This window comes from Anopheles coluzzii, chromosome 2 (assembly GCF_943734685.1).
Source record: "Anopheles coluzzii chromosome 2, AcolN3, whole genome shotgun sequence".
Taxonomy (NCBI): Eukaryota; Metazoa; Arthropoda; class Insecta; order Diptera; family Culicidae; genus Anopheles; species Anopheles coluzzii.
This window is the reverse complement of record NC_064670.1, coordinates 112,029,456-112,052,726: the sequence shown is the minus strand read 5'-3', so window position 1 is coordinate 112,052,726 and position 23,271 is coordinate 112,029,456. Positions and strand designations below refer to the sequence as shown.

The 23,271-nt window shown below is 45.8% G+C and overlaps 3 protein-coding genes across 3 annotated transcripts in view; 2 read left to right on the top strand and 1 right to left on the bottom strand.

The window, feature by feature from the left end:
• Positions 1–5,266: 5,266 nt before the first annotated feature.
• Positions 5,267–9,191, top strand: LOC120950476 (solute carrier organic anion transporter family member 74D-like). The gene is made up of 7 exons (XM_040368541.2): positions 5,267–5,994; positions 6,627–7,027; positions 7,109–7,949; positions 8,028–8,169; positions 8,267–8,389; positions 8,463–8,782; positions 8,854–9,191. The coding sequence occupies exons 1-7, from the start codon at positions 5,672–5,674 to the stop codon at positions 9,020–9,022; spliced, it is 2,319 nt and encodes a 772-aa protein (XP_040224475.2). The 5' UTR covers positions 5,267–5,671; the 3' UTR covers positions 9,023–9,191.
• A 1,830-nt stretch (positions 9,192–11,021) lies between these two features.
• On the top strand, positions 11,022–13,905 carry LOC120949016 (solute carrier organic anion transporter family member 74D-like). The gene is made up of 6 exons (XM_040365945.2): positions 11,022–11,954; positions 12,179–12,458; positions 12,527–12,724; positions 12,796–12,937; positions 13,000–13,196; positions 13,262–13,905. The coding sequence occupies exons 1-6, from the start codon at positions 11,096–11,098 to the stop codon at positions 13,647–13,649; spliced, it is 2,064 nt and encodes a 687-aa protein (XP_040221879.2). The 5' UTR covers positions 11,022–11,095; the 3' UTR covers positions 13,650–13,905.
• A 189-nt stretch (positions 13,906–14,094) lies between these two features.
• The window catches only part of LOC120949015 (semaphorin-2A-like), an 89,262-nt gene continuing 80,085 nt past the window's right edge, over positions 14,095–23,271 (bottom strand). The window contains exons 5-16 of the mRNA XM_049605424.1: positions 22,625–22,732; positions 21,322–21,459; positions 21,011–21,143; positions 18,738–19,094; positions 18,437–18,665; positions 18,024–18,360; positions 16,238–16,554; positions 16,058–16,166; positions 15,908–15,977; positions 15,131–15,844; positions 14,965–15,061; positions 14,095–14,889 (exon numbers count right to left, since the gene is read on the bottom strand). Coding sequence (XP_049461381.1) covers positions 15,915–15,977; positions 16,058–16,166; positions 16,238–16,554; positions 18,024–18,360; positions 18,437–18,665; positions 18,738–19,094; positions 21,011–21,143; positions 21,322–21,459; positions 22,625–22,732 — 1,791 coding nt within the window. The 3' untranslated portion in view covers positions 14,095–14,889; positions 14,965–15,061; positions 15,131–15,844; positions 15,908–15,914. The remainder of the gene's footprint in view (positions 14,890–14,964; positions 15,062–15,130; positions 15,845–15,907; positions 15,978–16,057; positions 16,167–16,237; positions 16,555–18,023; positions 18,361–18,436; positions 18,666–18,737; positions 19,095–21,010; positions 21,144–21,321; positions 21,460–22,624; positions 22,733–23,271) is intronic.

Below are 23,271 nucleotides of genomic sequence, written 5' to 3'. Positions count from 1 at the left end.
AAACCTGATCTGAGGTGTAATGCAAGACGCTGCGGGAGCACCTCAGTGGCGGAATGGGCGACAAGCATTAAAACATAAAAAGAAAAGGAATTATTTCTTTACGCTCGATCGGTTTTCTTTAATTCAATATTTGCGTGAGCAGTGATGCGACTTGTCGAATAAATTTGTGGGGGGAAAAATGGAAAGCAAATGGAAGAAAAACTGTTAAGCTGCGGTTTTGGAGGTACTTGGAACGCACGAAAAAAAAAAGATAGCAAACAAACATGACACAAAGCATCACGATCGTGAAGGATGATTAACCATAAGCAACAGCGACAGCGCGCAAAGAACGCGGAATACCATTTTCATCATTTCCTGGTGGGTGATTTTTTTCGGGTATGACATTTTTAGAAATATTGATCGAATTTTGAGGAATGTCCTTTATAGAGTGGGTTGTATTTAGAGCACAATGTAGAGGACGGCCAGTTTGATTGAATGTTTGCGCTTGCTTGTGAGCTATCCGTTAATACTTTTTACAGGAAGTTGTTGGTTATAGTTAACAGCAATGAACAAAACAATGAACAAAAATATAGCAAAATAAAACGAATACTCCGAAAAAGTGCTGTTCATTTGAGGCAGGAGTACTAATGCTATAAAAAAAGAATATTTTTCTATTTGGTTTTTACTTACGCCGGCAGTGGTTAGCAAGCTGGTTGAGTCAAAATAATAGTTATAATATTGTATCATTTAACATGACGATCTGCAACGCAACGATCTCAAAGCAGTACTGATCTAAATTGAATGTATTTGTGTCATAAGTTTCAATAATTAGTGTATTTTCATATTATATTCCATATCCTCGATATAAGACTTCAAAGCGATGTTTTTTCGTGAAATATTTATCGTGTGTTGTCAACCATAGTCAACCATCTTTTGCATTAAATTTCAATAAAAAAAATTAATCAAAATGGATCTGTAGACAGCTAAACTAAAACCAGATGATATTTTTGTGCCCAAATTTTAATTTGCCTTAAGCCTTAATTTTTAAGCTAAGTTATATCATAAAAACATCTCTCGTTCATGTTGCCAACCACTGTTTCTGCATCGTATGGCGTCAGTGCACCCTGCCGGAACTCCATTTACTAAGCAAACAATTAGCCAACTTCAAACCAACCCCAAACTGTGCGCCAATTTTTTGTTGCACCTTTTTGTGTTTGTTTTTGTTTTTTGGGCTACGATCTGATACACTTTTGTGCCTCTTCTTTTTTTTGTACATCCGCTTTCAAACCTGAACCGAACGATGTGACATCCGGTGTGTATGCAAAAGTATGCGCACCCTGCGTGTCTGGGGATGTGTGGTGCTGGTCACATGGAAAATCCATTTATCCTTATTAATTAGTTTAGAAAATCTAGCCACTTTGGCAAAACCGCTTCGGTTGGTTTGGTTTTCTGTGCCTGTGTGTAGTTGAAGAAAATAGTCCAAAAGCAACACTGTTTACCTAATTTTTCGGCAGCGAGAATCAACAGGGCCGAAAACGGGAAACACGGGGTTTATACATTTCCCATAACAAGTGGTTTGACTCTGCTCTGTTCGCAAAAGTGTTTTCTCCATTTAAATCGAGGGTAACTGGCGACCGTTTGGTTGATGCGTTCCTGTTTCCAAGGGATGTGAGCAGCCGCTTGATCCTTTCACATGTGTAGGGCTTGTGGATATGTACATCCCACTTGTTTGTATTCATCCCCTACGGTGTACTCGGCTCGGATTGATTCTCGCATCCCGCGTTCGTTGCGATGTCGCGTGAGAGAAGTTGAAAGAAGGGGAAAAACTCGCATAAAAAAACCCCGGAGGAGGGACTTTTCCGTGAGTTCGATATTTTATTGATTCCAATTAGAGGCCATAAGGCTAATGATGTTTTTATCCCGGGCGATGGAACGGGTCCCGTGGTGATAATAGCGCTGAGCCGTTTTCACTCTGCGTTGCTTGCCGTGTATTGATTGGGGTAGGATTTCGGGGGTGTAGTTTGTTCCTTATGCTAATCGATTGGAATTGATGTTTGGGAAAAAAGGGAGTGATTTAGCGAGTACGCGTATGCAGTGGATGAACGTGAATTAGAGTATTTAGGGATTATTTATGTGTGGTTGTGAGTGTTTTTTATGCTGGGCGTACGTGTACTTATGAGCTTCATTATTGAACGATATGTTCGCTGTAGAAAATTAGGAATCTTTGCAATAAAATAGGCATTTAGCGTATTTATATTTTTCGTACGACTATAGAAGGGCCGATGGTCGAATGATAACAATTGCTATTTTGAAAACAAAAAAATACTGTATTGTATTAAACATACTCAAAAGCATTTGCTCTGCAATTTATGCTGCATTTTGCTGAAAAAAGAGCGTTGAAGCACAATAAACCACCATTGTGTAATTTATGAAGTTAATTGTTGAAACTTGATTTCTCATTTTAGGCGGACATAATTAAATTTGGTTGAAGGTGGTTGCAAATAGTAAGCTTTTTATTTATTTGTATAGAAACCTCGAGCCAATTGGCCTCATTCGCCTCTTTGTAAATAGTAAGCGTAGTAAAACATGTATCCATGCTCCAGCTTTACCAAGCGCCTGAAGTTATGCAATATACGGTTAATGTGATTTAATTCCTGTTTTCTGCGTTGATTCGTTCACGGGCTCAAATACTCACAAAACACTTCATTCTGTATGTTAAAATAGGTATTATGTTCTTACTGCAGCATACACACATTGTTAAAAATTAAAATAAATAGTTCTATTTAACATACGCATAAAAGTATGGAAAGAATAAATTTTATTTGAAAAACATTTGTCACTGAGGTAAGAACATTACATAACAAAATAAAAATTTAAGGCAGTTTCTTTCGTTTATAAATATTTTTATCTATTTTACGTAATGTCGTTCTAAGCGGACATATGCCGGCCTATACATGCTTTCGAGACTTAATTCATTACAACACAGCCGCATAGTCAACCATTGCTACGGGGAAACGGTCCATTGAGATTTTATCATCAGTTCTAAAAAAGAAAAAAAAGCTTATCTGAATGCGTGTCGCATGGTTAGACGTGTTAGAATGGCAGATGATGGCGATGGATGAATGGAGTTTCAACTGGAAATTTGTTGAGAAATATTCTCTGTGGTCTGCAAATAATACCCATGCTACTATTTTGCATTTGGCCGTTGACTGACTTATTGAAATATTTTCGTTCATCTGACTGCCAAAGATTTCGTTATGAACCGTGTGATGACAAAGTATTACGCTTGTTAGTTTTTTTTGATAATGTGCTGGAAGGATATTTGGATAATTGTATTGTTGTATTCAATAGAGCGCATGTGGCCTTCAATGAATGTAGCTTTATTTGCGAGTGGATAATGCAATGACGTTGTCTGGTAACTTAATCAACTGCTACTTATTAGATAATACTACAACTAAAAACCTTCAGAGGAAAGATATCTACTATACCACTAAAAACGGTTAAGTGATTGAAATTAAAACAATCCAATCTTCGAACCGCACCGCTGCTCATCATTCTGATTAATTCTCGCTTCCCGTAATGCACTTTGGCCCTCAGCCGGTCTCCTCTTCTCCTCTTCATCGTCTTCCAAGAAAAGATCGCACCTTTACACGCACGAAATCGCGCGTACGATAAGCAACGCAAACGCGGCGGTCCGTGCCTAACACGGGGCAAGCAGTGGTCGCTGTCATCGTCGTCGTCACACCGACCGGCACCGGCTTAAATTGAACTTGATTGAATTAGGGTACCTTCTCCGATTCGCTCCACGGGCTTATCCCCTGAATCCGCCGTGTGGTAAGCTGATCTTTGCGATCGGCTGTGCGCTAGACGTAGATCAGTCGACGGTTTCATGCGTGACCCGATGGCTGTCCGGTGCCAAAGGTGTACGGAAAGGTGTGCGTTTCGGTTCTACTGCTAGCCCGTATCTTCCCGGTAGTTTGCTGTGTTCGCTCAAGGTGAAGGCTAAGACAGAAGAAGTTTGTAAGTGCCATCCTCCAGATTAGAAACGAAACGTTGCGAAATCTTTCCACCACAGTGAGTGTGCAAAATTTGGTGTCTCCTGCTCACTGGATCCCGCTTCCAATCGCGTGTTTGTGTATGATAAGGGGGTTTTGTGTTTTATCAAGTAGCTTCCTGGCCCATCTCATCTCAGCTAGAGATCATTGCTCTCCGGTGATGTTTGTGATGTGTGAAAAAGGTGCCGGGGAAAACTGCACCCTAATGCAACATCTCTACTACTGCAATGTGCCGCAATAGGAGGGGGAAGCGCAGGTTAATCCATCCAACCGGGTCGAGCCTTTCTTGTGCTGGCAGAAGCAGGAATTGAGATCTTGATTTACAACATCAGGCCGGAACGGTCAGACACTGTGCTCCCTCAGCCACTTCAGCATCCCAGATAACGAACTCGCACTTTATCAGATCATCCTCAGCACAATACAGCACAGTCCGATAAGAGAATGGTTTCACAAAGCATCGCTCGCGGTGATTGGGAACTCTCGGGTAGGATCAACTCGATCGTGGCGAGTTGGGGCCGAGTGAACAAGTTCTAGAACGACCGGCGCGCTTGTGTGCCAATTTTGGACATAGCGCCAATGTGGATATGACGTCTACGTTGAGTTTATTTTAAGGTAGTTGGGGCTTTTGCTTGCTTGCTTTCTCACTGGAGAAATGAAGCCAGGGGAAAGTTGACAGATTGTGGGGGAAAAACACAGCTGCCGCGTAAGTTGTAAGTACCGCCGCGATCGTCGGGCGAGTGATCGTCTGTTTGCGCCGTCACTCTTTCGGTGCTCGGTGCTTATCACCTCCCGGCAGCTCTAGTGCCGGGGTTAGTGCAGCAGCCCGGTATATATCATCCTTAATCCGCGCACGGGCGGTAGGGCGTCTTGCGCGCAGCCCAGTAGGGTTTAATCGCTGTTCAAATGTTCTGGTTTGCCTCCGCCCTTCCCCCGGCTTCTCCTCCTTATCAGCGACGCACTGCCTTCTGGGCGGTGCATCGAAACGCTACAGCCTCTGCCACGCATCGGTACGCTTATCATCCATATATCACGCTCGCCGCTTGTTTGCTTCTTGAGATGAAGATCACCCCACCCCGGGGACACCCGTCCGCATGCCCTAATGCCTTGAGCTCGGCAGCAAAAGCGACCCCGCGGCTACTGGCCAGCCTCGTCTGACTGTCTGACAAATGGACCGGCCATCACCGTGATCATCGTTTGTCTTTTTTGTTGTCAGTGCTGTAAGAGCTGTTGTCGTTGTTGTTGCATTGTTTCCCACCAGGAAGCTAGCGGGGCAAGCAATCCCTATCGTATTCGGACAAAACCTTTAGCCGGAGGCAACCGCACGGACAGAAGTCTGCTGGAGCCGCAGCATTACGGAACGTCCGCGTTTAGTGCCATCGTGAGCGGTGCAAGAAGATAGAGCTGTGTTAGGCTCTGACATTGGGCAGAGGATCATTCAGAGGTTTACTTTCATCTAGCAATCAGCCCATTGATCAGGTCATCGTCAAATAAATAGTAGTTTGTGCATGTGTGTGTGTGAACAGTGATTGTGATGGTGTAAGTTGTGAGAAACCCGTTAACACAGTAGCAGAAGCACCATTACCTGAAATCGTCGAAGCCATCAATACCCAGCAAGTGTATAGTGCAGTTAAGGTGAAATGGTGCCCGAAAAGGATGTGGATGTATTTGATGAGCCCCGGGAGCAGACGGGCAGTGGGAATGGTGTGGTTGGTGAAGGCAGGGAAGGAACAGATCGAGCGGAGGATGATGATCGTACCGGTCATGATCAGGTGACCGAACAGGTGACGGTGGGTGAGCGTAAAGGCAGCTACGCCGTGTACAACAATGGCAAGAAGGCGGAAAAGGTACCGGAGATGGAGAAGATGCTGCCGGAGGACGTGGAGGACATGTACCGGGACATGCCAGTGACCAAGGATACGAGCTGTGGCTTTTGGATGTTTCAGGGTCCAATGCTGCAAAGGTAATTAGAGCCTTAGGAGCTGTTATCTTTTCGCGTATTAGTTCTTTGAAGTCTCTAATGATATTCATAGGGACCTATTGCTTAGACAGACATTCATCTCAGGGAATCAAAGTAAACTTGTTGATGTTTCCAAGAATGCCAATGCTAAGATATGGCATACTTTTAACACAAAACATTGTCATTCAATGGTTAATGGCATCTACATGGCACATACGGTTTAGAGGATTTTGTACTCTAGACAACCCAGGAATTAACTGTGTCAGGCTTTCTGGCACCTCTTTGTCGCAAAAAATATGAGAAATTTTAAGCAAAAGTACATTATATTTTAATAGTCGTGAGTTAGTAGAGTTTCCACAAATCTATAAAGGTTGCCTTTTGGGATATTAATGTCGTAGTTAGTCCTTCTTTCACATTGAAGCCAGGATGGATGACTGAAATAAGAAAAAAATATCGCTAGATATAGTTAAAAAAAGCTAATTATTAAACACTTTTAGATCGTCTAGCAGAAGTCTGACTAGCAATGCATTTCATCATGAAGAGACTTGCAGTTATTAGGTCACGCATTCAAGCCCAATTTTCGAAAAATTTCCTCGTTTTTTCACTCACCTTCAACACTCCCCGTCCTAACCTAGGTTCGCCAACAAGAAGGTGTACGTGTTCATGTACGGCGTGGTGGGCTGCATCTTTTCCGCCACCTATGCGTACTTCAACGGTACGATCACGACGCTCGAAAAGCGCTACAAAATTCCGAGCAAAAACACTGGCATTATCTCGGTCGGGAACGACATCAGCGCGCTGCTGCTGTCCGCCATCTTAAGCTACTACGCCGGGAAGGGCCACCGGCCGCGCTGGATCGCCTTCGGGCTGCTGATGATAACGGCGTTCTGCTGGCTGACCGCCCTGCCCCATCTGCTGTACGGGCCGGGGGAGGCCGCCCTCTCCCTGACCACCGAGTACGGTGCAACGTACGATGCGAACCAGACGGCCGAGGTGATGGAAGCCCAGAAGGCCAAAATCCTCTGCCGCACGAATGGTATGAGCTGGTGCAAGACACTGAAAAGACTATCTCGCTTAATATGATTCCTGCTCTTTCCCTTTGTTCCCCCCCCTGCAGCCACTCGCGGTGCGGAATGTGAACGGGAGGAGGGCACCCTGGCACCACAGATCGTGCTGTTTATCGCCCAGTTTATCTCCGGCATTGGAAGCTCGCTCTACTACACGCTGGGCGTCTCGTACATGGACGATAACATCAAGAAGTCGAAAACACCGGCCCTGGTCAGTGTGTCGTACTTTCTGCGCATGCTCGGACCGGCCATCGGGTACACGCTGGCGTCCTACTTCCTGAAGCTGTACATCTCGCCCTCGATGACGCCGACGATCAGCAATACCGACCCGCGGTGGCTCGGTGCCTGGTGGATGGGATGGTTGATACTGGGCGCCGTCCTTGCCTTCTTCGCCATCTTTATGGCCATGTTCCCGAAGCAGTTGCCACGTGCGGCCGCCCGGAAGCGTATCGCGCAGGAAAAGCGCCGCCTGGGCATGCAGCTGAGCGATGCGTCCAAGCGCGAGGATGAGCTGCCCGCTTCGTTCAAGGATATGCTGAAAACCTTCAAACGTTTGCTGCGCAACAAGATCCTGATGCTCAACAACATTGCCTCGGTGTTTTACTTCTTCGGCTACATGCCGTACTGGATCTTTACGCCCAAGTACATCGAGACGCAGTACAAACAGTCGGCCTCCACCTCGAGCTTGGTGACGGGCACGGTTGCGCTATGCTTTTCCGCGATCGGTGTGCTCCTGTCCGGGCTGGTGATCTCCAAGTTTAAGCCCCGCGCACGGTACATGGCGGCGTGGAATGTGATCGTGGGTCTGCTGTCGGTGATGGGCATGATCGCGTACGCGTTTCTGGGCTGCTCGGCTAGCGAGAACTCGGTTATCGTTAACATTCCTTCGCAGTAAGTATGGGAGGGACAGTGAGATCATGTGTAAAAAGGATGTACTAAAGGATGTACTCTATTTTAATTAATGTGCAGAACGGATCTTACGCCCACGTGCAACTCGGCCTGCCAGTGCGATTACGTCAAGTACTCGCCGATCTGTGGTGAGGACGGTAACACCTACATCTCGGCCTGTCACGCCGGCTGCAAACGTCAGAACCAGTACGGTGATCTCAAAGTACGCTGACATTGACTCACAAAGCTGACGCTCGTGATCGACTCGGTTCGACTTGCGGCCACTTATCTTATCGGTTGCTCTCCTTCCCTGTTCACAGATTTACGGCGAGTGTTCGTGCATTACGCCGGTGGTCAATTACACCAGCCCACTGTACAATCAGTTGCTGACGGGTGGCAATCACACCACCACCAGTACCGCTGCAGCTCGGGATGAGAATATGGTGAGAAGATCGCGTCTCATCTGCTCTTATAGCTTCCCGTCTTAATACACTGTGCTTCCCTTCTTCGCTACAGTTCTCACTAGGCGGATCGGCCATTGCGGGACCGTGCCCGCTGAACTGCCAGAAAGAGTTCATCACCTTCCTGGTGGTGATGTGCTTCCTGAAGTTTTCTGGCGCCACTGGCCGGGCAAGCAACTTCCTCGTGTCGGTGCGCTGCGTCGACGAGAAGGATAAGGCCGTTTCGATGGGTTTCGGCATGATGGTGCTGAGTTTGATGTCGTTCATACCTAGCCCGATCTTTTTCGGGCTCGTGCTAGACAAGACCTGCCTGGTGTGGGGCAAAACGTGCACCGGCAAGGGCAACTGTTGGCTGTACGATGGGGAAACGTTGAGGTACGGTTGCACTGGAAGCCGATCCGTTGTAGGAAACATGTTTACATAAACAATGTCTTTGATTTTTTCAGGTATTTGCTGAACTTCATTGCAGCGGCTTTCGTGCTGGTGGGCACGCTGTTCGATTGCGGTGTGTGGTATTACGTGAAGGATTTGAAAATCTTTGACGACGAGGTTCAGGATAAGGAAATTGCGCTCGCTGATAAGGAGGAGGAAGCGATCACGGATCGACCTACGTAGGCGGTGCACTTTGGGTAGTGTAAGTGTTGTTTTGTTCCTAGTGTCGTTAGCGGCAGGAAAACGGGTTGCCTAGTGAACGAGGAAACGGTTATGTATAGTGAAACTATGACGATTATTTAAATAATTAGATATCTGCTAAGAAATGAAAAGAATCAAATTTCTCACTTGATCTTTGTTGTTACGCATGGTCATCCCATGTCCATTAAAGCTATATGAAAGAAAACGCGTTATCCAAATGAAACTAATGAGTTTAACCATTATTTAAGCAAATACTATCTTTGCTACAGGAACAAATATTAAAAATACTAAAAACAATAACGATTCATCCTTTCACACTACAATTCAACATCGAAGCTGTGTGTGTTTGACAGTATAATTATAACTCTGGCCGGTCTGGTGGTACAGTCGTAAACTCGTGCGATGTAACATCATGCCCGTCATGGGTTCAAGTCCCGAAAAGACCGTGCCCCCTTAAGTAGGACTGACTATCCTGCTATGGTAAAAATTAGTCACTGAAAGCCAAGCTCACTTGACTAGTGGATAACAGGCAGGCCTTGACTGACAGCGGTTGTTGTGCCAAAGAAGAAGATTATTACAATTCATTTATTATCTTTGTTTTTCTTTTTTTCCAATTCTCAAAAAGTTTGTTTAAATTAGAACTATCAAACAAAGTCTCCTTGGCGATTGTAGCGCCCTCTGCAAAACTTATGATAGCGAATACAACAACCACCAAAAGCTGGCTAAACAGCGCCACCTGTTGATTAGCTTGGAAACTACTATAAAATCTTGCTTTTTTATTGCAGTTTAAAAAGCTGTTTTATTTTTCACTTATGAAAGGGAATAGTTTTTGTAATCATTTTAATTTATTTTATTTTTAGTCACACAGCTTAACAACATTCTCGTCATGCATTAACGCCTCTACGCCTACGTTGAAATGAAATCCTGCTAAGGGTGTTCAATAATACACTGATTGCCAAGTCTATTAGTGATACAGGCAGGGTTTTTCCTGCAATGTTTGATGCTTCTAAGCAGAAGAAGAAAAGAAGAAGCTTTAATTGATTTCCCTGGGCTATATTTTAGTCAATAAATAAAGGCTCCCGACATTTTTGGAACAGCTCGGACCAAAGTAAACATAAGTGATACTTTCTACGTGTCTTATTATGAATTCTCGCATTTTAATTAGTAAATAAAATGTTCACCCGTTCTGTCAAAGTTTCAAATGCAGTCAATCAAACCAGGTACGATCATCTCATGCACCAACAAATTATAATTGAACTAGACTAAAATGACACTATCGATAGCTTTCGAATACATTTTAAATCAAATTTCCAGTCATTTGCGTGAGAGCACATATGATTAGATGCATAATTAAATATCATACACCACCATGGAATCGGCAAGCGATTGCAATTATATCCCCAATTTAAAAGCCGCCTTCTAACACCGAGCCCAATTTGCGAGCAATTCACCCTGATATTTGATTGCTTCAAATCGCATCGTCGATTGACTTTTATCGATTATTAGTGACCCGAATGTTATAATTCTGCTGAAATGAATATCGCTTGATTATTAAACAGCACAGTAATAATAATAATAATAATAACCGTACAGCAATTAATCCTAGTTCAGTGGCTAATGACTTTCGGGAGATGAAGTAAACACATCTGCTAATTCATTCAACAAGTTGTGGAATAGAGGGAGCATAAAGCCGTTTGGTTTGATTGCTGTTTATATTCCCCCTGTTGGTGGAGCTTTATTTCAAGAACTATGTGTTTTGTGTGCTAGTTGTTTGCCTACAAGCGTACAGGTCAACGAATTCTAATAAAAAAGAAGAACATTTTCGCACGAAAGTTATCATCGCTCTCCACCGGCGACAAACAAAATGTCCAAAATCATGTTCCATGATATATGGTGAGGCACCGATCGTCACACCAGTATCTTTGTGTGCCCCGTGTATCTGTGGGGCAATAAACCGTGGCCTAAGGAAAGCAGATAAGCCTACCGGGTGTGTGCATCGGCTCACGCCACGATCGCCGGTAAGCCAGCCAGTTGACGGACAACCGTGCGAGCACCATGAACGGTAGTTTGGCGAACGGATTGAACGAGGGCCACCTGAACGCGCCGCCGACGAAGATCGCCTTCGATCGGAGCATTTCCGCGTACAGCGAGCGGGATGTGCAGTGCGGGTTTTGGGTGTGCCGTGGCCCTTTCTGGCAGCGGCTGGCCAGCAAGAAGCTGTACGTGCTGCTGTTCGGGCTGATGGGATGCATCCTCAACTCGACCACCTCCTACTTCTACGGCACGCTCACGACGGTGGAGAAGAGCATACAGATCTCGTCCCGCACGGTGGGTATCATTACCGCCGGCTCCGACCTATCCTTCGTGCTGGCATCGCTCTTTCTATCGTACTACGCCTCGAACCGCCGCAAACCGCTATGGATAGCGATGGGGATTGTCAGCATGGCACTATCCTGCTTCGTGAACGCACTGCCCCACTTCCTGTTCTCAAAGGCTCAGGCAGAGTTGGAGCAGAATCTCGGCAACTTGACGAAGGGTGCGGATAACCTGTGTAGAGAGGATCGACTATCGCCAGACTGTTCGCTGGACGTCGGAGATATAAGGCCACAGATCGTGCTATTCTTCGGCAGCTTCCTGTCCGGCATTGGGACATCACTATACTTCACCCTCGGCCTTACCTATCTGGATGATAATGTGCGCAAGGAGAAGGTACCGTTCCTATCCAGTTTGGCTGCGTTCGGGCGGCGCATGGGACCGCTGGTTGGCTTTTCGTTGGCTTCCCTGTGTTTGAAGTACTTTGTGCACGTCGGCGTCGATCCGGGCTATAACCAGAGCGATCCGCGCTGGATCGGTGCCTGGTGGATGGGTTGGCTAGCGCTCGGCTCCACGCTTATCATCATCGCACCATTCTTTGGTAAGGAGTGCGCGAGTGCGCAAACGCAATTTCGCAACATATTTTTGCAAGCGAGCAGGCAGGCGCCGACGCGGATTTGTTTTTGCTGTTGACACTTTCCGAGTCGTAGATAGTAGTGGCATTAAAACCAAATCCTGCTGTCTAGCCATCTGTCTAGCCAGTAGAAAAGTGGAGTGCGTTCAGTGTTTAACGTTTGTGTTCGCTTAACGGTCTTGTCATTGCAGCCAGCTTCCCGAAGGTGCTGCCCAGGACGGCGGAACGCATATCGCTTTCCCGGCAGGCGAGTCGCGCTAGCGGTACCTCGACCGCCGAAGAGGATGTCGAGACGAACCGGAAGGTGTCGTTCAGTGACATGCTGGTTACGGTGCGCCGGCTCGTCACCAACAAGGCGTACGTGTTTAACAATGTGGCCAGCATCTTCTACTTCTTCGGGTATATGCCGTACTTCCTGTTTCAGGCTAAGTACATCGAGATCCAGTATCGGCTGACACCGTCCCAGGCTAAGTAAGTATCGAAAACGGACACAGGTTGTCTATTTCTTCAGTAAATCTTATCCTCTATGATTATGGCAGCATGATCACGGGATCTACTTCGCTCGTCTTTTCCGCACTGGGAATACTGATCGCCGGTATGGTGATCCAAAAGCTGCGTGTCAGTTCTAGACAGCTGGCCGGGTGGAACGTAATCACAAGCATTCTTTCGGCGGCACTCATCGTTGGGTATGCATGGTTCGGTTGCTCTGCGTTGAACAATGCAGATATCGTTGCTAAGTAAGTTCCCAGCCAAGTAGGTATAGTGGTATAGTAAGCAAGAATTTAACACATTTTAACCATTCTTTCAGTTCTCAAGACGCATCCTGTAGTTTGGGATGCAATTGTGAGTTCGTGAAGTACGCCCCAATCTGTGGAAGCGATGGACAAACGTATCTTTCGCCGTGTCATGCTGGATGCCGGGACTCGCTCAAGGATCCAACTGGAACAACGGTAGGTGACACTGCGTTCGTATGAAAGCAACAACTGCTGATCGGTTTGTTAACACCTGCCAGCTCTACACAAACTGTTCCTGCATCGCGAGCCCGACAGATGATTTAGATGCCAATTTCACCTCCTCCTACGGTTCGGCCACGCCTGGAAGTTGCCCAGTGGACTGCGGGACTCCGTTCTACTTCTTCCTGATGTGCTTGTGCTTGAACAAGTTTATCGGTGGCACGGAATCGGCCGCAAACTTTCTCATCGGCTTAAGGTGATAAACGTTTTTGCTAGATCTTGGGAGGCTGTATAAATCAAAAGCGTACTCTTTATTTGTAGATGTGTCGAGCCACGCGATAAAGCCATCTCGATGGGATTCTCGATGGCGATCAACACACTGTTCTCGTTCCTTCCTGCACCGATCGTCTTCGGTGCTATCATCGACCGGACCTGTGTGCTTTGGGGCCGTACCTGCGCTAAACAGGGCAACTGCTGGCTGTACGATGGTGAGGCACTGCGCGCATCAATGAACTACACGGCGGCTGTGTTTGTCATCATTGGAACATGCTTCGATATGGGCACCTGGTACTACTCGAAGAACTTTAAGATATTCGACGATAAGCCCGGCGAGCAGAGTGCTAGCAAGAGCCCCACGGAACGGGAGCTAGTGTCGCTCGTTAGTAAAGCGAAGGAAGAGGAGGCACAAACTACTCGTAACAACCAGTAACCGGTTTGATCACGACGACCTTGACGACTTCTTGTGTGGAGCTACGTACAGCCCGGGTGGATTGTGTCGTGTGCCATGCCGTGCTGCAGCATCTGTGTACCTGCGCGTTATCACTCGTTTGATGGAAAACACCGCTTATCGGTCTGAAATGCAAACAGACGACACCTAATGGGTGTGTGGTGGGGCGTGTGTGTATGTGTGTGTTTGTGAGTACACAATAAACTGACCCATGACTCTTGTTGTGGGTCCACACTAAGCTATCGTGCGAGTGGAGATGATTTAGAGCAGCCTAGAATACAACGGGATGCAAAGAGTAAACAGAAAAGGATCATAAAGATGTTATCAGTGACCTTGCGATGTTACTGTCGCTGTACTCCGTTTTTGAGTGGAAAACCCGACAAACAACAACACATCACGGGCCATCCCATACGTCTCAACGCATTAGTTCGATCAATCTCTATCATTTTATTTTTCATTAGTAATTACATTAGTTACACACGTGTTGGTTTTGTTATGCTTTTTGTTGCTTTGCCTACACATCTGCTCTCCCTTCGATTGTGTCTTATCTATACCAAAACAAACAGAAAAATATTCGAATGAAACTAAACAGCACAAACTTCTGTCCAAAAAATCAAAATTTGGGACAGCCCCTAAAGATCAGATCGTTCCTAGGCTGGCAGCCCTCCCTTGATCGCTCTAGCCGACACGTCTACTATGGAAATTTTCCTCCACTACCTTCCTAGGGGGCCGAAATCTATTCCATTTGAGCCACTTAAACGCTAAAGTTATCACAGATTTTGCGAAATTTTTTGTTTCGTTCGATCGTCGTACGTGTTTCGTTTCAGCTTCGTTTGTTTTTGTTTTTTTCTCGTGCCTCATGTTTCCTCATCTCATTCTTGTATTATGTTGGAGGAGCTTATAGGTATGAGCTATGAGTGGATGAGAGTTACAGAGTGTGTGTTTGTGTTCCGCTGTGTTAAAAATATCGATTAACCGACCGAAATCAGTCTCTTAAGCTTGCTGCAGTACAGCACGTGTACGTTTGAGATTTTATGATTGCTTTCCATTTGTTTCGAGTTTGTCTCAGCTCTAGCTGTAGCTGAGGTGCCCTGTAAGAACGTAGCAGCGGCTCCCGGCAAAGCATGCATATGAGCGGCTCCGATGTCTGCGTGCTCGGCTCGGCACCGGTATAGACCCGAGTGACGTCGATGAAGCCATTGCTTGTGTTTATTGTACAAATCTGTGGAATGGAGAAACGGAAAAAAGATTCCTTTAGCTCCAGATGGCACTGCATGTTGAGCACGGTTATACTTACGAGTTTAAAATGAATTGTGAAAGTCCTTTACCACATGACCACTGCGCACCGTCAATTTGTTCTATATTTTGTTCCTAGAAGTTTTTTGTTGTTTCATCTGTAGTGGAGGAGTAAAGAGAAGAATTATTTAATATACAAAAAATTTCTTAATTCTTTCTAACCTTACCAGTTTCGATTGCGATCGCAGTTCAGTTGTGTGTGTGTCTGTTTCCTTCCTAGTTTACATCAATACGCTACTGTTTCCCTTAATTTAGCTCCGTTTTTTTTTCTTCTACATCTTCTACACAGTGCAGGTTCGATGTACAGCTGTACAGACAAAACCCGGGAGATGCAGGAGTGGCCATTAAAACCACTGATTGAAACGAGGCTACTCGTTGCTAGTGAAGCTGGTTCATTCGTCTACTAAGTGTGATCTAGTGCTCAACACGCCATGTACTATACAACGGGTTGAGATCACGAGCTCACACGGGGATGTTGGGATTGTTTGCATTTTGCAATCAGTTTTACTCCACTTCTCTCTGTTTCTTTCTCCCAAACTGTCAGCTAACAAATTGTTCCTAGCTTACGACGACGAAAAGGATTCTACTCACAACTGGAATAGGGGACTGGATTGATGTTTGCTTGTTGTTTTTTTGCTTCTTCTTCATCTTTTACTAACCTTGCTACAACATTCGATTACTATTGTGTATTTTGTTTAGGTTGTTTGTTAGTGTATGGGTTTTGTTCTGCTCTCTCATTTCCGTTTGTTAGCTTCTCTTTCAATAGGTTATTTTGTTTGTGCATTGTCATAGGATTTCCTTCGCTTATCACAGACATTGTTGTTGTTGTTGTTGTTGTTTCGCTTGTTAAAATGTAACGACTCCTTTGTGTTGAGAAGGGCCTGAAAATGCAGTAGAAATGAGTTAAAGAGTTGAAGCGTTGAAGTTGTGATGAAATAGCTCACCTTATCATCAGACGTTTCCATTGCCTTGGTACACGTCCAGTTCGTTGTCTTTCGGGTTAGTTGAGCATTGCTGGTTAAAAAAAAAGAAAAATGATGATAAGATTAAGAAGATCAGTAAAAAGAGCAAGCAAAGACAACAAAAAATCCTACCGATTGCTTCGCTTCCCATCGCTTCAAGGCGGACTTGTACCGCTCGAACTCGTGGCACCAGTCGGAGTAGATTTTCTGATAATCGTTACCCTTGCTCGGTGCCGTACACCTGTAAATACATCAGCTCTTTAGTGTTCCGGGCCAGTCTCATTGGCAGCGTATTAATCACAAATATCTTACCGATGCGCATCCACAACCAAGCTGAAGCTGCACAGTAGCGACCCACCGAGATAGCAATCGTACCGTCCGCTGTCCGCTTCGTTGATCGCAATCACCACCAGCCCGCCCTCGGACGTTTCGATGTGCTTGGTGACGCTGTACCGGACCTCGTACCGGCCGCGCTCCTTCGAATGGTGGTACCAGGTGACCGGCTGGTACTTCAGGATTTCCGGCACCCGTGCAAAGCACCCGAGATGGACGCTCTGGCCGAAGGTGACGATAATTTTCTTCCGCATCACGTTCGTGTCACAAATGTCCGACGTCCGGTTGCCAACATCCTGTTTGGAGCGCAGCCAAGCGAGGGAGATGAAAGGAGGAGTAGGTGTTAAAATGGAACTTTCAACCCTTACCCGAAGCACTGCGCACAGTTCGATTGCGTCAAATTTCGCCCAATAATCGTGATTAAATTCAGTATCGCTTTTTAATGCGATTAAAGCCTGCCTAGATAATCATCAGCACTTGGCCCCTTCGCCCCGGTGCCCCGGTCTAATGCTTTGCTGCGCGATGCGTTTTCGGGTTGGAAACCCTTTTAACGCCGGTTTTCAATTAACGATACATTATGGCGACCGGTGCCATCGGGACGACCATCACCACCCGGCCAGGGCATATGAGTTCGGGTGCGGGTCGCTTTGTGTTTGTGAGGGTTTTTTTTTTAATCTTTCGGGGCCCACACCTATCTGGCGGTCTCGTGGTGACGATCTACTGGTTATGACCCAATTCTAAAAATCAATTTCATCGTTATAGAGTGATTGCACACGTCCCTCGATTGCTCCCCACTGGATTGCAATGGTGGAAAGGTTTCAATCCCACTCGGGTTTGGTGGTGAGCAATTCCGAAAGGGATTTCAAATCGAGCTAATGGCATCGAGCGATAGCAGGGAGGGATGGAGAAGCAAGGCCCCTTGGGGGAGTAATTATTCTAATCATTACACCTTCACCTCACCCTAGGGCTATCGGTAGGAGCAGTGGAAAAGCACGCGCGTGTTCCCCAAGCGCGCAATAAAATTGAAATCGATACTAATAAATACGTGTGCGAGTGTCGATGAGTTTTAGGCGCCGACAGTAGGGCAATCGGGAGATTTTCCATTCCGTTTTTTTGTTGCTGTTAGTGCTGATGGGTTGACTAATGGAATCGCCGAACGAAAATGGACCGGATTTTGCTGCTACCGGAGTGTGTACCGGGGCACCGGGTGGGTATGAAGGAAACGCTTAGTTTCGATCGATTTTGGAAAGCTTGACATTATCCCGATGGTGGTTTAATTACTCTTGTGTGCGAGCTTTTTTGTGCAATTGTTTTGTATAAACTGTTATTAAATTATGCTTAAGTGCTGCGTTTTTTGCTGTCCTGGGTCATTTGTTTGTGTAGCATGTTTTTGATTTATGGTTAAACAGTCGATATTGTCGCGTAAATTGCCTAACTTTAGGCGTTGGGTCAAATGTGAGCGAATCAATTGTACAATAGGAACGTTTAATTCATATTTTTTATCTCAAAAATATCCCATGCATGATTTTACGAAGCCTGAGGCATGAACATGTTTTCCATGAAGTAAAAACATGAGCCGAAGAAACATTTGACTTGCTTACATTTACATGTAAAAGCCAATAATTAACCCTTGTACCAATTGAGTATTGCCACCGGGCTACGTGGTCATACAAAAATACATAAAAATACAGTAAACCGCCCGACAATATGCAATCTGCACTACAAACACCATTGAAAAACACAATCTTTACGCTAATTTACGTACCTGTAGGAATCCCAGCTGATACGGCCGGCAGCTACCACTGTCCCGGTCCCAGCCGCAGTACGGATCCTGCACGCACCGGTAGCAGCTGTCGTACCGCCGATTGCACATCACCAGATCGATCTGCTTGATGCGCGAATCGGTACCGATGTAGAGCGATTTGTAGCGCTGGCTAAGCCGCATCACCTGGATCGGTTCGTTCGGTGCCACATCGAAGATGTCCAACAGCTTCGCCCGCGACTGACCGTCGTGGAAGTACTGTACCACCTTGTAGATGCGTCCCTCGTTCGTGGCCAAATAGTACACCAGATACTCCTGGTTCAGGATGTCGATAGTAATTCTACGCAAAAAGGATACGGGAGTGTTAGAATTAGGGGCAATTCTTGGAACTGCTTTGCGCTGGGAAGGACGCTTACTTGTCAACAACAAGCTTGGTAAGGATAAGGTCTCGCTTGTAGAACACCGGATTGCCATAATCATGGGTGACCGCCCGGTCCATCAGTGGGTGGGAGCGGATAAAGTTCAGCACAGCATCGGGCAGTGTGGTCGTATCGTCCACACACGTACCGGGCCGTGGTTCGGGAATCTTGGAGCTCATCACCGGCAACCAGGCGGAGTTGGATGTCGCTTGCTCCTTGAATTTACCTACACAACACAGAAACGACGCATCGAATTAGATAGTGGAATCGCCGCGGCTGATGCTGCTGCTCCACCTACCAGCGAATGCGGAATGGATTTCGCCCAAGCTAAAGCTGCACACCGCCGATCCGACCAACCCGTTCGTGCTGGTCGTGAAGGTCGCATAGAACTTGGTCTTGTCCGTCGGCATCTGGTACACGTCCTGGATCTCGTTGAAGTAGAACGGGAACTCGCCCGAGATGCTGCAGTTCAGCCGTGCCTTTAGGTAGGTGGCCCAGTTCTGGTTGAGGATGTTCTTGCCGCCGGTGTCTTTCTTGCAGACGCGCGCCACCCGCGAGTATACCGCCTTGCCGCAGTTGATGTACTCGACCGCTATTTCGCGGAAGAAAAAGTACACGTACTCGCCGATGTCGAACGAACCGACAAAGTTGGGCTCTGCGAAGGAAAGGAGGAGGGAAGCTGGATTAACAAATCATGCACAAGAAAAGGATTTTTTTATTTTATTAAATGAATGGAAGGAATTGTTGCAATTAAATAAATAATGCTCAAAGAGCAGAAACATTGTATTGATGTGCGGACGCAAGCCTTTTCATGAAGTGTTTTTCTTCTTCTTCTGTGTCTTGTAGTCTCTTATCTGGTCAGAAAGCAAATAAGATTAATTTCTCTTGAGAGCAAGGTGCATCTAGATCAGTTGCTCTGGGTAGCAGTTCGTGTCTATCTGGCAGAGGCTCTCGTCTCGCTTAATCTTCACTGCGAAGAAGGTGTATAATGAAGCTGTTGCATATCGAGTGGTATCGTGGTTTTTTTCTTGCCATCATTTTCTTTTATCAAGAAGTGAGTTGTAGTAGATAGGAACCACAGCTCCTTAAGGAGCTGAATAGGCGATAGTAATGTAGTGAATAAAAGAAAAATGTGCTTTAAGGAAATTATAATCATTTCAATCCTATAGACTGGAAGCATTTTCCTCATTGCAAAGAAATAATTCACTTTTTACAGTTTTTACCACGATAAAACAATTCTTGAAGTAAATTAATAAACAAATATGGAAAACAGAATAAATAAGTGTAACAACATTGTGATTAAAGATGTACAACAATAAATTCATTTAACATTCAAACCTAACATGGTTGAAATCTAAACAACACAACACCCAAGAAGGCGTCCATAAGCACACCATAATCGCTAATCACAAACCATCTCCCCCATGACCGCCATTACGATTGGCGATGTAATTTTAGCAAAGCCCCACCACAAACCAGCAACTCCCATAAGTCATCCGCTCAAGCCGCTGGTTTCCGATGCGAAATAGATTCCAAGATTGTTTACCCGGTCGAGCGGTGCATAAATCCTCGAACCAATCATCCCCGTCGGAGGGACAGGGACGGGCGGGCGGATTGGCATCGGTCGGATTAAGATCATCGTTCCGAAGCAGCCATCGGTGCTTTCCGTGAAGCGCATATTGGTCAATTAGGGAGAAATGTTTGCTCGCGTTATCCGCCGTGCGTGAGGCTGGCTGTTGTTTGTTCCTGTGTGTCCTGCGTATCCTGTACGTATGTGCTTGCGGTTTTTCGATTGTTTCCCTCCTGCGCTCACGCACTCACGTCACGTTTCACGTCGGAGCAATAGTTTATGGTCGCGTATGTAAATATCAAAATTTTGGTATAATTTTGGACCTCATCCACATTGGGTTCGGGCTGCGCGCTTCGGAGAGCGGTTCTTGAGCGAACTTACGCAAACGCCGGTCCACTTCACTCATCGCAGTTAATTACCCTCAATGAGATAAACACTTGCTTCCAGTACGGAAACAACGGTACCGACCCCGGCCCCACTGCACAGCGATCCCGTTGCTCGGGATTTGTGGTTGCAAGTTTAGCTGAAATGCTATGTGCTTTGCGGTTTGCTGGCTGCCGCCAACACCAAACAGCATCAGCAGCAGAAGCAGCAGTGGCAACTGCATCTTGTTCTCGTTCTCGGAACGGCATGCATGAAAAACGGGGCTCGTTCGCAGTGATCGGCTGGGCACAAAAACCGGAGTACCGAGCGGCGGAGTAACGCTGGGTCATGTAATGCAAGGTGGTGGCAGCAAATAAGCAGCGCTGTCACAATCCAGTGCGCAAATTGATAAATGGCCAGTGGTGGTCAGCCGACCAAACGCAGCACAACGATGGTGTGTTGTCGGGGTGCTGGGCTGCAAAGCGGGTTATCTGGTGTACACGGAAGGGCTGCTCTAAAACATTCCATTACATTTGGAAAAGAATGATGATTGTTGTAAGGGGGTAAAGGGTAGGGGTTGTTTGGGATAAATCGGAAAGTGGGACAGGAGAAAATTAAGCATAATAAATTATACTCACTATCCAACCACTTGGAGTCGTACTTGAGCGTACGCTTGAAGTTGTACATCTTCTTCCCGGAGGACATCTCGTACAGATCCGCCCGGAATATGACCGTGTCCGCCTTGGTGAACTCGGCATTCGTACCGGAGTACTGGGCGGGTGGTGGCGCAGAGCGAAAAGGGGTAACAAACATGGAAAAATTAACAAACGAATCAACGTTGGTGCTGCAGGGTGATGGGCTGTGTGTTCCGGCTCGCTTGTTTGTTTGTCAGTGGAGCGTCGTGGCGCTACTGCTGCCGCTGTTCCAGGTGGAAATGAGCTGCACTTACCAGGGCCGGCAGGCCGCCGGGATTGCCCTCGTGCACGTAGATGGCGGTCGAGTTGTCGATGGGATCGTAGGGACACTTGGCGACGCCGAGCCCGACCCCGGGCACATACTCCGAACGGGGCAAGTGGGTTAAATTACGCTAAGAATGATAGATTGAAGGGGTAATTTATTAGACGTTTATGTAGTTGTGAGCAGTTTAGCTACTATGATTATGGCTGAGACAACAAAGATAATGCAATGAGATGTTTAAAGCAATAAAAACTAAAATCCTTTTTGAGAAGTTTTAACAACTATTCTAGATAGGTAATAACTGGACTTAAAGTATTTTATTCAAAGTAAGAACAACAACACTTTTTGTACTCTCTGTGTGCTACATTTTACAAATGGCGCAAATTTTGCCAATTGCTTCGTGAATATAATCATCTGAAATTGTTTGAAAATCGATAAAACTGAACCTCACTTAGCCATTTCCGTAGCTTTTTCTCTGACCCAGTGTCATTTGGTAAACAAACAATCATAGCACACACACACACATACTACTACCTTCGGAGCTGCCGAAAATGATAATGAAGCGTAGGAAAATGTCCCTCATCACATCGCTGCGTCAACTGGTGTGTCAACCCGCGCTGCCAGCGTAACAAACATTCTGTACCCTCTTACAGTATCTTATCTTTCCTTTTCGGCTTGAATTATCACGTAATTGATTTTTGAGCACTCCCGGGAACGGGAAAAACTGTATGTTTACGCTGTTATGTTTTACTCCATCAAGTACAAGAGGCGCAAAAAGGAGGCAAGCTTAAAGTGGTGAAATAGTTTCACGCTGCAATCGAAAAGATGCTCGAAACCCGGGAAGAGGGAAAATAAAAGGAAGCAAGTGGAAACTATACATCGCGGCCCGATCGTGGGAACCGATTGGAAAAAAGAAGAAAACTTCGGTACTGACACCAGCAATCATGCAATCCCGCACCGTAAGATGGGTTTTGGATGAAATCAAGTGGAAAGGTACGGGTTTCGGCAGAATTTTGGCACCCTTTGGAGGGGTTGCAGGCAGTGTGCGTGGTTGAAAATGGGGTACAAAATTTAAATATTTATTGCCTAGTTTCATACGAACAACTTCTTTGGCACAGTTTGGGGTACCTTTCACTTCATTTACTTTTCCTGCGGTGGTAGCTATCTTTTGGGACAGAATAAATCGTTGAGATGAAGTTAAAGTTTTTTTGTTATCAAACAAAATAGACTATACAATCAACATAAACACATACTGCAAGTGAATTGGAGAAAAGAGTTTATTAAATGTTACTCACGAATATCACAACATCCTTCGGGCTGTGAGCGTTGGTGCCGCAGATGTAAAGTCGTGTTCCATTGTCCATCGGCTGAATCACTCGAATGTGATTTTTACAGTCAAACATCTGCAAAAAAAAAAACAAAAAACACTCAAATAAAGACTTACTGCATGAGGAAATGGTTGGAAATGAGAAATAAATTGCACTGACCACTATTCGCACAAACCCTTCAATTGAGTCGGGCCAATTACAGCCACCATCGATAATTATACCAAAATTTGCAGTCAAAAGACGTCCACAACAAACAAAAAAATGTAGCACACACGTCAATCATAATTTCCGCTTTTCCTTGGAAAGCATGGCACTATTGCGGCAGTCTTCTACCCCACTAACAGAACCATATAATTTATTAAAACCATAGTTATGGAAAACCTTACGGCAATGGTTAAGAAAAAAAAACCACTGCCGGCGTGTACTATTGGAAAACGATGTTGCAGCAGAAGCAACAAAAAGGACCAACAGTGCGACAGTGTGTGCAGTGGTGCAGCAAACGGTACTGCTGCACGAAATGTGAACCGGAAAGGTGCCGCCATTTCGTCTGAATGTCAAATCAATTATACCCGTGGCAAGATGGGATGGGAAAGAATTGAGCCAGTCTCAAGCAT